The following is a 14,400-nucleotide window of genomic DNA, read 5'->3' on the forward strand; positions in this document are numbered from 1 at the left end:
AAAACATTCAGGGGAGTGTCCTGTACCTGCAGTCACACCGGACATATCTCACTTTAAAAACACTTACATTCTTTTTAATATCTGGAGTAAAGAATTGGAAGCTTGTCATCCTGGTAAGTTGACCAATATACTGTATTTTTTAAAGAGTTATTTTGATATAGAAAGATCCAGTAATGCCATAATGGGAGTCATGTTGACAGAGAATTCAACATGTACGGTCATTATAGAGAATTTATGTCCATATGTTCTATTTTAACGACACCACCTTGAGTCAAATGAGGTACGGCGATCAATCCACAGCTAAATTGTTATTTTTGCGACACATATTTTTGCCCCGAGGGTTTGCCAGCTGGGGATTAGTTAAAATCAAACATCCTGATGTCCCCACCCACACTTTACTTAAAACAAAATAAAATACATGACTTGCTCCCTACATAACCACAGTTAGATGATAAGGTGTTTTTGTGTCGTTATCACGACATGTGCCTAATCGGTCACTCTAAATAAAGATGAACTTTTTGTTGAAAAAAATCATAGGAATATCGTTGATATTTTGGGATATTTTCCACTTCAACCAACCTCACCTGTTTTCTGTCTACGTTAACAAAAATAATTTTGGGCCCAGTTGTCCTCATGAAACTTGACAACAAAGGAAATGAGAGCGATAGCACCAAGTGCGTGTGATACTGGTGATTCCAGTAGTGATGATCCCGAAAGAGGGTGTTGAATACTGAGATACTGTAGTGCTGTCAGACTGGTTGGGGCAGCTCATGCATGCAGGCTCTTCCCTGCTTATGGAACCATAAATACATTGGAAAAAGGTCAGTTCTGGGAAATTACGCATCAAAAGTCAAGCAGACCATCCATTCAAAGCATCATCATGCTTGACATGAGATTTCAGCTCTGTGAATTAAAGGAAAACTGCGCTTTCAAAATTTTTTTTGCCCATCATCCACAATCCTTATGTGAGACATGAACACACATGTCTTTTTCTTTTCTGTGCGTTCTAAAGATATAAAAACAGATAAACAGACACTGCTAAGAATGCACGTAATGGGAAACACTTGTTCCGCCTACAAAGCTTTCTGAAAAACTCTCCAAAAAGCGCCAACACTCAATTTACGTATAATGTGACGTGCATATTAACCAAGCTACAGCGACAGTGTTATTATTATTATTAACATTGTTACGCCGATCGAACTATGTTACTGGCGTATTGATACCTTGCCACACCACACCGGCTAGCTACTAGCGACTAGTAAAGTTGACGCTAGGTGTAGGCGTTCGTTTCTATGTTGCTATGTAAAATCAAGATGCCAAAATACAGCAAAAAATACGTAAATAAAGGACCAAAATACAGCAAAATACGTATTACACGTTATCATGAATGTACCTGTTAATACATGGTTACAGCATAGACAGTATATACAGTAAAATCATAAAACTGCGTTGAAGGTTTTTGGAGGTGTTTTAATAGCGGCCTGGTGTGTCCCATTACATGCTCTCTTTTTTATCTGTTTTTGGCTCAGATCAATGGTACCCTTTGCTGTCTTCAACTTCACTTGAGTAGTATTTTAAATAGTTGTTCTAACAATGTGTACTATCACTATCACTCTGACGTTTATAGAGTGAGGAAGCTTGCCAAACCATAAATTAGGCCTGTTCATGTTTTTATTTTGCGCTAGCACGCCTATGTTATAAAAAAAGTGTCTATACTTGGACATTGAAATGTTACATGTAAAGCATGTCTACTTTTGTTGTGAAATAAACAATATTTTCTCTGATAATTTTGTCATGATTTCTACTTAGAATTAAAGAATGATGTCTGAAATTGGTTTCTAATGTATTTTATTCAAATATTCTCAGTGTAAAAAAAAAAAAACTTGTGTAATCATTAGTGAAAAGTACATAACCTTTGTGTCCGCCTGCCGAATTTGAATTTGAATTTGAAAATTTTGAAGAACATAATTTCATGGAAAAACAAACCCCATGATGATTACAATGGTATATATTCATGGAATAATTACTCAACTCTGCAACTAAAGTGATGTTTTTGTGTATAAAAAAGTAAAATAAGATTATTTGAACAAAAGTCTAACACCGAGTGGACACCGAGTTATGTACTTTACATTTAAGAAAGAGTGAACTTCGGAGGGTTGCTATGGGAAATGGAAGCTGTCTCGAGCTCTGGTATGTTGGGTGTGTGTTTTGCGATGTTTGAAGTTTGTCTTGATAACATTACCAAGGTCTATCCAGTTTAGTTTAAAATTTTAAATGTAACACTTGGGTACCCTTGATCTGAGCCATGCACACATCTTTAGAACACACAGAAAAGAGAAAGACGTGTGTCCATGTCTCACATCAGGATTGTGGATGACGGGCAAAATTTTAAAAAAAGTGCAGTTTTCCTTTAACTCCACAGGTTGATTTGGCTTTTTGGGTATGATGTCACCACAGGAGGATACCGATGATGTCAAAGAAAATGTGTGACGATATCCATAAACCCAGAAACTGAACATAATGCGGCATACAAAAGGGCCTAGCTGCTCAATTCAATATGAGCAATACAATTAATGTAGTATCAACTACAAGGTTCAGGTACGATGCTTGGAAATGGTCCAACACGCCGAAAAATGATTACGGTAAACTAAAATATCTGACTTTCTGTGTGCCTTACAGCATAGCTTCTTGATTTTTGTGTGTCCTCTCACAATGAACATGCATGCTGAATATTGTGTCATTCAGACATATCGGTGACTGATGCTAACATTAAAAATGTCAAAATGTGGTGAGGTTTTAATAAAAATAATAATATTATAAGCAAAGCAATTTCGAGCCCTAATTACATATACAAAATAGTTTTACCTAGCAGATGTATAGGGTAACCTAATTTTTACACATCCCATTTGTGGCACCCGCTATCGGTTGTTTTCAAAATGCCTTGGAAGACACGCTACCTTGCATGTAAGTCCTTGTTTGTTATCGCCATTTATTACGCAGACCCCACCGTGATAAGTTCATTTCCAAGAAGTAGGATTCCTTTTGTATAAATTGAATATTTTCATAGTCATGGCATAGAAAAACTAAATATGTTTTTTTAAACATTATTAGAGCCCTGCAGACATAAAATAACACCATATAATCACCTTTACATTCATATTACCCGATATAGATATATATATAATAAGCTATGTAAGACAGAAATAAAACTCTTGCTTGTGTGTGTTCCCATAAATGTGTTTGGGACGTGTGGACAGGAAGCGATGTCGGAGGTTCAAAGTTGAGTTGGCTATCCTTCAGTAGCCTGTTTTGTTATTATTATTATGATTATTATGTTGTTATTATTATTATTGTGTCTGTTGTAAACCTGCAATAAAAGCCTGTTGTTCCGGTGATCAAGTCTGGTGCTTGTCTCACCGAACAATTACTGACACCGAGTGACCAATGTAGAATACTACATTCACAATTTTAATGGATCTTCTTAACTCTTTGTATTTGTATTTTACTTCATTTCGCAATTGTTATGCATGACAGTGCTCAATTTAGGCAAAAAAATCCTTACAATTTGCTCAAATATGCTTTTTTTAATAGTAGGTCATATTCAACCACGAAACAGCATGATTTATTAATTCATATATATTTGAAAAACTGTGATAAAGTGAAGCCGCAAAACTCGAACCGCGATGTAGCAAGGGACGACTGTATACATATTCAGATAGTTTGCTTGATGGCGGCCATGTATTTCAAACAATCTTGCTCAAATTTTACAGACATGTGATTCAGCAAAATACCCAAAAGTTACAGTCAAACAATTGGCATAAAGTCACGTGCGATTGACAAAACCATGCATTTGGGGAGACATAAAGTGTTTATGTGTTCAAGTACTTGAGTGTTAAAGTGTTAGGTGCTGTAGTATCAAAACCTGCTGCTGTTATCATATGTTATGACATATTTCTTACACACAAATGTGTGAAGATGTTATTACCCTTGTTATTTCTGATTTAGAGATGGTATATTATGTTTTAAAGGGAAAATGTTTTAAAATTACAATTAACTTGGAAGCCAACCAGCATCACGGAAATGGACTTTGGAGTTTCCAGTTTAGATGCAAACTGGATTTTTTTTGTTTCCCTCAGTAGGATATTAACTGTTACTAATCAACCAATCACAATTCTTGACATGGAATTATCTTTTTATTCAGCGGATGACGTATCAGGATGACAAACATCAAGCGGTATTTTGTCAACGTGAGTCTTTACCTGCCACACACTTTCCACGTGAGACTCTGTATGACAACATATTTTCCTCGAGCAGCACCTGCTCACCTTCTCCCTCCAGAATGGAGAAGTGCAGAACGTGGAGGAGGCCCAGTCCCGCCTACGCTTCCTTGCTGAAAGCAACAAACTGTGGAGCCAACAGATGCTGCTGGATGTCGGACCAGATGCTGTTCATCTGAGAGACATACAAACAAAGGTAAGTAGAAAGAAGTTTGAATTAACGGTAAAGCTACGCAAGATTGACTGTGTCACCTCACGCAGGAGGAGCTAGAGAAGTACTCCTTCAACTCCATCTTTCGCTGCGAGGCCGTAAACTCAGAGGAACTCTTGCCATCCCTCCTGCTCCTGGTGAGCCAAAGCGCCAGTGAGAAGAAACCGGATATTCTCTACTTCAGCTGTGAGCCAGTGAAGGTAAGCTGTAACACCTGGGTCACCTCATAAACATCTAGTGTCTTTTACATTGAATTGAGTTTCTCTTTCCTGCAGGCGGAGCACATCTGTGACAACATCACACAGGCCGTTTCCAAATCCAACAGGACTAAACAGACCATTCAGGATCCAATCAGGTACAGTCAACATTATCAGCATTATCTCTAAATAACCGAGAGAATAGAATCAGATAGATGTCAGCGCCTTCTGAGGAAAGGACCCATATTTGGTCACTTCTACTTAAGTTGAAAGGAATGCCTCACTACTGTATGGTATGGCAAAAAAAGCATGTGATTTCTGCCATCCAAACACTCACCAAAGGTAGCGATAATATTGAATAAGTTAGAATTACATGTATTTTAATCATTATTTGTCTTTAGAAACACATTTTATATTTTTATTTTAATACAAATTACATTTATTCAAAACATTTAATATGAACAATAATAATAATAATAATACGCTTAATATTTATATCGTTTTTTATATTGTGAAATAATACTTCACAATATGTGCATTATTAAATGTTTTAATGGCAAGGCAAGTTTATTCATAGAGCGCAGTTCGTACACAAGGTAATTGAAAGTGCTTTACAGAAAAGAAAGCTAAAATCACTTCAGAAAATCCTTCCATAAAAGATCAAATCATTCTAACATCATTACATCATTACATGAAGTTCCATCAAATCATTTCATAGAATATAAAAGTAAAAAAACAATTCATGATCATTATTTTCAACCCAACACATTGGCTATATGCCTTGATAAATAAAATCAACTTTGTTTCGATTGATACTGTTTATAAATGCAAAGTATTATTATACAAATATGATATGTGGGTCAACATATAATACACTGTATTATATGATAATACATCATTATTTGACTCCCATACTTCTTAAGGCACTGTTTATACACATTTATGGTATTTAATATTTGTAATTCTAACACGCTAGAATAACTTATCAGGGCGGCCTGTAGCTAAATAAGGTAGCCATGTTATACTAGCTCTTAATAGATGCAGTGCAGTTCTTCACTATACAACAAATGAGCATTATTATCTTTAGAAAAGGTATTTGATATAGTTTGTGTATTGGCTCTCATGAGATGTACCTAATGTTATGGCTACAGCATTATTCTTCGAGGTCAGCTGACAGCCAAACAAAGTAAGCCACCTCCTGTTAACCAGTTTGCTTTCCACCTTTCACTGCCGCCATTATGCTGTATCAAAGTGGCGCCACAGTCATTTGTGTGTATGTGTGTGTGCTTGAGAGAAAGAGCAGTGTAAACAGCTGAGAGAGATGGAACCTGTTCGACTGGTTTGCACATAACTTGAGAAGGTGTGACAGAAACAAGCTGGCCATTTTGGCAAAAGGCACAAGGAGCACGGCAGCGGGATGACCTCGGAATAGTTCGAGGGCTCACGTTTGGATACGGCTTACCTGTTTTTTCAGTGTTTTCAAGGAGCCGGGGAGAGAGCATTGACGGGGTAAGACAGGACACAGCACTTCCTGGTTGGGAGTCATTCAGAGAATGCTTGCAGGTGTTTGCAGCCATACAGCTAGAGGAGGGTAAACATGGAGATAGACACGTTCTTGCTTTTGTGGCTTATATTTAACTGTCGTGCTTTATTGTATGGGTTTGTTTGTGTGTGCGTGTGTGTGTGTGTGTGTATATACAGTATATGCTCTGCTCTGTGTGTGTGCGTGTTGCGTTGACTTACAGTGCTGAGTAAGCAGCCACTGCCGCCACAATCATCAAGGTTACTGTTGCTGTTGAAAATCCTTCTTTCCTTCCCAAAGTTATTCCCAGAGTGGCGCAGACATGATTGACCCCTATGGCATTCCTAATCCACCTATTCCACATGCTCCCAATGCTCCACCAACCAACCCCCCACCTTATCCTGGACCTAAAGGTACAAAAATAACAACGTATGTGTCTTTTAATAGTAAATTAAGTGTACTAATAGTCTATCAATCATCTTACCAGCAAACGGAAGCCCGGACATATCCTTACTCCAAGCCGAGAGAGAAGTGGTACACCTCCTCATTCCTACTTCTCAACCTATATAAGTCATAAAACAAGCTTTCAAAAGAGCTCTTTTCCTTCAGGGCATCCTCAATCACTGTTTCGATGATATTGAGAGCTTCATGTCCAAGTTGCAGCAGACAGCCGAGGCCGCCACCGTGCTCAACCAGAGAAAGAAGAAGAAGAAAAGCAAAAAGAGTGCAGAAGGTAAAAAGAAGTGTTGATAGATGCAAAAAATATGTCTAAATGTGGATAATCATGTGTGTTATTTCCGTAAATAGAGGATCTACTCACTATAAGGGCTAGGCCTCCGCCTGAGGAGGAGTTCATTGATATCTTCCAGAAATTCAAATATTGCTTCAGCCTGCTGGTCTGTATTCAAGAAGATCCCATTTACTTCTTGTTTGCTTGATTAAAGCAAATACGTTTTCTACTTATAGGCTCGTTTAAAATCAGCCATATCCAATCCCTCATCGGAGGAGCTTGTTCACCATGTGTTCAAACCTCTGGATATGGTGAGTCAACATTTTTTTAAACGAATTCTCCACCTCTAGGTGCTATTATGCCTCACTTTGAGAGAAAAACATCCTAATATGGTGTGCTAATATATTGGTATTGTCTAGTGATCACCTAATATTACCATATTTACAACAATGGTGAACTGTCAAAAATAATACAGTATATACATAAAATATAATACAAACATTTATTGTTTTTTAAATTAATATTAAATTCATTTTTTTCTACATTGTCAGTCAATAATAAAAAAAAATGTGCTTAACATAATTTCCCCCAGTCTTTATGGCAGCAGGAATGTGCCATAAATGCATAATTTCGTCTTTCTTTTTTTTTATTTACTCAAATGAAAAATTCATTCATTTATGTGGAAATTGCTTTGAAAATCAGAATTCTCTTTTGTCAAACGCCCAAGGAATGTGTTTTGTGGCTCTCACTCAAGCACGCATTATGTCAGGATGTAATGTCTACACAAAGAGGCATATTTTAAATAGGAGTCAGGGATAGCACTTACTGTAAGTATTTGAATACAATAATAAGATCATATTTTAAAATGAGCACTACCTTTAAGTTCAGTTTAAGTCTATATAGTTTTCAGTGACTAAAAATGCTGAATTATTTTAATACGTGTTGAAGTACATAGTAAAGAAGAAGAGGTGGGATGGGTGTGTTTCATTTCTGCATACTCCCGTCCCTGCCTCTTTTTCTGTCACTGAAGAATGTACATTTACATTATGTCACAAAGGTAAGTACTGTTCACCCCACACATTTTAACAACCATTTTATTATAGTTCTTCTTGGATATATTTTAAAGTAGTCTATGTGCAGCTTGTAAAGGCAGTTGCAAGGCAACTTGGGGGTGTGTTTGTGGGACGCCTGTAGTAGCTGATGTGTCCCGGGAGGAGTTTGGTAAGGCCATGGAGCATGACTTTTGGTCACCCTCGAAGAGGTTCTGGCAAACCGTCCGACGCCTCAGAAAGGGGAAGCGGTGCCTAGTCCACACTGTTTACAATGGGGACGGAAGCCTGCTGACTTCGACTGAGGATATACAGTAGGAACCTGGTTCACATTGCCAGCAGTAAGTTGAGCCTGTTTCCGGTGAACGTTGGCCTCCGCCAAGGCCCTTTGTCACCGATTTTGATCATAATTTTCATGGACAGAATTTCTAGGCGCAGCCAAGGTGTCGAGCGAGTCCAGTTTGGGGGCCTTTGGATCTCGTCTCTGCTATTTGCAGATGATTGAGGTCCTGATGGCCTCATCGGGCTGTGATCTTCAGCATTTACTGGGGTGGTTTGCAGCTGAGTGTGAAGCTTCTGGGATGAGACTCAGCACCTCCAAATACGAGGCCATGGTTCTCAGTTGGAAAAGGGTGGATTGCTCCCTCCAGGTTGGGAATGAGGTCCTGCCCCAGGTGGAAGAGTTCAAGTATCTCAGGGTCTTGTTCACGAGTCAGGGAAGGTTGGAGTGTGAGGTCGACAGGCGGATCGGCACAGCGTCTGCAGTGATGCGGTCGCTGTACTGGACCGTTGTGGTGAAGAGAGAGTTGAGCTGGAAGGCAAAGCTCTCAATTTACCGATCGATCTACAGTATGTTCCCACCCTCACCTATGGTCATGAGCTTTGGGTCGTGACCGAAAGAACGAGATCGCTGATACAAGCGGATGAAATTACTTTCCTCCATAGGTTGGCTGGACTCGCCCTAAGAGATTGGGTGAGGAGCTTGGTTATCAGGGAGGAGCTCAGAGTAGAGCTCCTACACATCAAGAGGAGCCAGTTGAGGTGGCTCGGGCATCTAGTCCGGATCCCTGGTGAGGTGTTCCAAGCATGCCCAGCTGGGAGAAGGACCCGGGACAGACCGAGGACACGTTGGAGGGATTATGTCTCACAGCTGGGCTGGGAACGCCTTGGTGTCCCCTGGGTAGAACTGGAAGAGGTCTGGAAGAGTGGACTTCCCAACTGAGACTGCTGCCCCCACGGCCCGAACCCGGATAAGCGGAAAGAAATGGATGGATGGACACTTGTGTTGCCAGCTATTTAGACAATAATGGATGTGTGCTGACTCATTTTCAGTACATAGTAAATCTGTACTTTTATACAAGCTGCACTCTGACTACTTTCAAGAGTATTGTCCCTTGAGAAGATATAACAAAATGGTTTCTGAAATGTGACGGATGCGAAAAGTGAAAGAAATGTTACTTTATCAGACAAGGGCGTGTGTGAGCAGTGGCATTGTCTTATCTGGGTGTATCCAGATGGTGAAGACGACAGGGGGACCAGCACTCGGGGCCTCTGTGTCCAGCCCCGCCCTGACCACTGCTGCTGTGTCCCTGCTGCACGACAACCTGAATGTGGAGGAGAGGCAACTGTGGACGTCACTGGGTCCCAACTGGACGCATGCTTGGTCAGTAGCAGCCAGCACTTGGCATTTCCGGGGCATTAATAAAGGTCATCCAGGGTGCTGCTGGGAAAATAGACTTGTTTTATCACCTTTATATTGTTTTTTCATGTGAAGTACAGCAAGTGATTAAAACTGATCTTTTTCATATATACCTTATATGGCCAAAAATAATAGAAACAACACTCAGTATGATGCAGTGCAAATTACACTTTACAGTACAATAACCATAACTGGTTAAAGAGTCATGGAAAAAATGATTAGACCACCCTTGGTTGTTTGTTTCTTCAGTTTATTGATCAATTGTAATGTCTGATACAACTAAAGGTACATTTGTTAGGACAAATATAATAATGATAACAAATATAGCTCATAAGAGTTTCATTTAAGAGCTGATATCTAGCAACTTCCATGCTTTTCTTGATAATAACCACAATCACTTAAGGTCTTACATGAATAGCTATAGCATTGTACTGCCAAAAAATGTAACTCTTATGAGCTATTTTTGTTGTCATTGTTATATTTGTCCAAACAAATGTACCTTTAGTTGTATCAGGCATTAAAATGGATCAATAAACTGAAGAAACAAGGGAGGTCTAATCATTGTTTCCATGGCTGTAACTAATAGCATATTACAAATGTATCATCACTGTAAAACTGTTAAATGAATACCTCCCTGGTAGCTTCAGACTTGGACTGATTTATTAAGCAGTTGCTTTTATTTTTTTTTATGTAGAAAAGACCTTTAAATAAAAATCTGTATGTAATATAAACTGTGATAAAATACATTTATTCTTATCTTTAATAAAAATAATAACTATTTATTGGTATTATTTTCAATCCAACACAATGGCTGTATGCCTGTATCTTTATTTCAGCTTTTTTGTTTTTTATGAAACTGTTATTTGTTTTTTCTTATTTTCTCTTATTTTAACTGTTTTATTTAGCATCTTTAAGCACATAGAAAAATACTATATGCAATGTACTGTAGTATTATTATTATTATTATGATTATTATTATTATCATGGCATTGTTCCGTGAGATGCTTACAAAATAAAATAAACAAAAGATTACAACATAAGATTATTATTTTATTTGTATTGTGTTGTTTGTATTGTATCTCATTAGCTTGGGCAGTTGTACCTAATGTTTTGGCCAGTGTGTGTATGGAACCAATATGCTTCAAAATAGTCAGCAAATAAACCTTGTTTAATAATAATAATGTATTTGTATTTTAACATCTGTGCTCTCAGCTCCGAGCTCAGAGGGCCAATAGCGCCATACAACCCCGTGTTCCTAGACGGCTGGAAGCCAGAGACGTTCAGGGCGGACGGGCAGGTTTGGGAGGATCCGGTCGAGTCACAGCACAAACATGAAGCCCTCCGAGTCAAACAAGAGGTATGGCATGCCTGATATGGGTTGCTCATTGTGAGCAATTAGTCAAAATATGACAACTGTGTAAAAGTGCAACACAAAGGGCTAGGACGTTTGAAGTTGTAGATACTGTAATATTGTATAAATATTGCATTTGCAAGAGGATAGAGGTGCATCACACTGGAATTTCACAAGGTTATCTTATTCTTGTGTAATCAGCTTAAAATGCATTGTTTTTCCTATTTTTGTTCCTATTGAAAGCAATTTACCTTATATGGTGCATACCGTAGGCTTTTTAACACACACTGCAACTACTGTCAATACATGAATTACAGTCTGCATGCACAAAGTTCATTTTTAAGATGAAAACCAATTGGGAGCTTTGAGTAGTTGCTGTCCAATGAAAACTACATACTTTGTATCGCCAACTTATCTTAATGTGTGAATTTATTGTTTTTATCAACCACAAAAACGTGTTTCAGTTCAAAAGAAAACAATGAAGCCACAAAATTATATATATTGCAGAAGAATTTTCAGTTAAAGTGATATTTTATGAGATGAGTGGGTATCTTTTAGTTGGAATTGCTATTTTCGTTTTCATCATTCTTGATGCAATGGGTCGAATTTAAGGAAAGGCAATGATTTGCGTCATTCTGAAGGATCCAAAGTGTGGTCTGAATGCCATTTACATGCCAAAAAAACAGCAAGAAAGGGAAAACCAGCAAAAAGGCACAATATAAAGAGAAAAAATAACTAATAATAACTCAAAGCTTTGTTTTTAAATACAGTAGTCCCTCAGCACATCGCAATTCAGATTTTGCAGCTTCACTATATAACAGTTTTTAAAAAAGAAATTAAATAATAAAGTATCACGTTATTGATTTAGGCCTATTACTAGTCAAAAAATACGCAAATTGAAGCCAATTTGACCTATTCTTGGCCTAAATGAAGCATTTTCAGGCATAAAAATGGCTAAACGAACAAAAATACAAATATAAGGCATTTAGAAGATGTGTTATGTGGCATTCTACACTGGTCACTATGCGTCAGTAATACTATATTACTATATATGAGACAATAGCCACCACAGGAAGTACACTGTCCAGAAAAAAACAATGCTCTCTCAATGCTAATGTGTGAGTGTACGTTATGTCTTATTTATGTCTAATATGTCCTATTTTCTGTTATTATGTCTACTGTATTGGGTAACGCAAGTGTAAAGATGACTATAGGGGTGCTATTTCATGTTGAGAGGTCTCTAATAATGTTAAAAACCATATTTAGAAGGTCGTAAACAGGCTTTCTATCCTCTAACTATGAACATATTCCATTTATTAATAAGGAATCCAAATTAAAATACAAAAATATATCAAAATATCAAAGTGGCTGCCGACATTGATTTTTCAGTGTGCGGCAGCCCTTGATGGAAAAGTTTGGACTTCCTTGGTCTAGAGCACGATTCTCAACTAGTCTCCATCTGTGATCCACATTTTTCCATGGTTTAAGTGGCTTTACCGAATAAAATATCCATCCATCTATTTTCTATGCCGCTTATCGCAGCGCCTATCCCAGCTGACACCCTGGGTACACCCTGGACTGGTCGCCAGCCAATTGCAGGGCACATATAGACAAACAACCATTCACACTCACATTCATACCTATGGACAATTTAGAGTCACCAATTAACCTAACATGCATGTTTTTGGAATGTGGGAGGAAACTGGAGTACCCGAATAAAACCCACACACGCATGAGGAGAACATGCAAACTCCACACAGAGATGACCATCGAAGATTCAAACTCAGTTCTTCCCGTGCCAACATGCTAACCACTAGGCCACCGTGCCGCCCCCGAATCAAATATATGTTTTTAAAATACCCTATAGCCTATCATTTTTACACATAAATACATATGCATATACAAAATACATTTCAGAGCACAGTGAAGTTACACTTTTTACCCTTAGGTCCCAAAACGGTCCCTCTCACATAGCATAAAAATGTCCATTTTCACAACATCAAATCTTTTCCATAATTCCACACTATAGATATATTTCTTTTGTCATAACGATCACTGACTGTTGGGTGGAGAGAAAAAAAAACAACCCAGAAGTTGAGACTCACTGACGTACAGCATTCTAACCGACTATGCATTGACAACATTAGACATATCCGTTTTGGAAAAGGGTATGAATCAGTTTTGACACGGGAAAAAAAAAAGGTTAATATTACAACATCTCACGGTTTTGCCACTTTTCCTGTCCACTTATCACCAAATACAATTCATTTTAACTCAAAATGCCAACATTTATGGGGCTTGTGTGTGTGTGTGTGTGGGTGTGTGTGTGTGTGTGTGTGTGTGTGTTGGCAGCAGCAGCAACTACAGAAACCCCAGCCTCCTAACAGCCACATCAACGATGAAACGTAAGTCCACATGTAAAGAACTTCTAAAGATGTCCACTTGCATGATTGTGATCATGCATCTCTTCTTCCTCAACACAGAGACAATACAGGCCACCCCACAGAATCTGAAAAAATCTACAGCTGCAGTTATGACTTCATCGCCAGAAACAACACTGAGCTGTCCGTGCAACAAGGGGACACCCTTGAGGTATAAATGAGGCTGCGTTACTCACCAAAAGGTTCCATTTCCTGTCTGGGGGTTCCATTTCCTGTTTGTGTGCCAGGTGCTAGAGTCATCTAAGCGCTGGTGGAAGTGTCGCAATCGCTTCAACCAGGTCGGCTTTGTTCCTTTCAACATCCTGGAGCCCTTGGCTCACGTAGAGAGTCCCGTCACCAACAAGCCGCCTCAGGTGAGGCACACATTGCACAAGAACATATAAGCATGCTTGTCAACATTAGTGTCATACCTGACTTCCTGAATTGAAATGTTCCTTTGCTGCAGGCTCCGGCCCCGCCTCCCCTTGCCAAGACTTTCACCACTGTGCCACCCAACCCACCTGCTCTGCCACAGAACCCCACTTTCCCACGGCCGCAGAGCGTGCCCTCCTACAACCAGCACATACCTGCAGCAGAGGACGACAAAGGTGTGTATTAAGGACGCTTGCTTGACCTTTAATACTGTTTTTATTGTTGCTGTGTGGAAGTACTTCAGTATAGCCCCACTAGGTTCTGTGTTTAGCTCTGTTACGGCTGTGATGCGGCAATTTTGTGACCTCTGTGTGAAAGAGGCTACAGTTTGAGAAAACACAATTTAATATGAAAAACTGAGGACTGTGGTCATTATGCAGTAAGATGGTTTCAGTAGCTTGTGTATCTAATGAAGTGGACAAGGGTTGGAAAGAGGTGGTGTGTGTTTGACTTCAGGTAAGGATGCCATTGTTGGGTTACACAGTGTAATACTATGTTAAATACTTCATGAA

General features: G+C 38.8%; 2 protein-coding genes across 3 annotated transcripts in view; both read left to right on the top strand.

Moving 5' to 3' along the window:
* Positions 1 to 14,400, top strand: part of LOC129168418 (cytochrome c oxidase subunit 6B1) — a 210,160-nt gene that overhangs the window by 166,531 nt on the left and 29,229 nt on the right. The window lies entirely within an intron of this gene.
* LOC129168343 (epidermal growth factor receptor kinase substrate 8-like protein 1) overlaps positions 1 to 14,400 on the top strand; it is a 17,579-nt gene continuing 3,179 nt past the window's right edge. Inside the window, exons 1-16 of one of the 2 annotated variants that reach the window (XM_054753498.1) lie at positions 1 to 113; positions 4,202 to 4,247; positions 4,315 to 4,473; positions 4,539 to 4,688; positions 4,764 to 4,843; positions 6,508 to 6,620; positions 6,695 to 6,741; positions 6,817 to 6,940; positions 7,015 to 7,103; positions 7,174 to 7,248; positions 9,501 to 9,649; positions 10,898 to 11,042; positions 13,389 to 13,441; positions 13,520 to 13,628; positions 13,705 to 13,830; positions 13,923 to 14,064. In XM_054753498.1, the coding sequence (XP_054609473.1) occupies positions 4,218 to 4,247; positions 4,315 to 4,473; positions 4,539 to 4,688; positions 4,764 to 4,843; positions 6,508 to 6,620; positions 6,695 to 6,741; positions 6,817 to 6,940; positions 7,015 to 7,103; positions 7,174 to 7,248; positions 9,501 to 9,649; positions 10,898 to 11,042; positions 13,389 to 13,441; positions 13,520 to 13,628; positions 13,705 to 13,830; positions 13,923 to 14,064 (1,591 nt within the window). In that variant the 5' untranslated portion in view covers positions 1 to 113; positions 4,202 to 4,217. The remainder of the gene's footprint in view (positions 114 to 4,201; positions 4,248 to 4,314; positions 4,474 to 4,538; positions 4,689 to 4,763; positions 4,844 to 6,507; positions 6,621 to 6,694; positions 6,742 to 6,816; positions 6,941 to 7,014; positions 7,104 to 7,173; positions 7,249 to 9,500; positions 9,650 to 10,897; positions 11,043 to 13,388; positions 13,442 to 13,519; positions 13,629 to 13,704; positions 13,831 to 13,922; positions 14,065 to 14,400) is intronic. The other variant, XM_054753508.1, reaches the window with a different exon arrangement.

This window comes from Dunckerocampus dactyliophorus, chromosome 2, assembly GCF_027744805.1.
Source record: "Dunckerocampus dactyliophorus isolate RoL2022-P2 chromosome 2, RoL_Ddac_1.1, whole genome shotgun sequence".
In the NCBI taxonomy this organism is placed as follows: Eukaryota; Metazoa; Chordata; class Actinopteri; order Syngnathiformes; family Syngnathidae; genus Dunckerocampus; species Dunckerocampus dactyliophorus.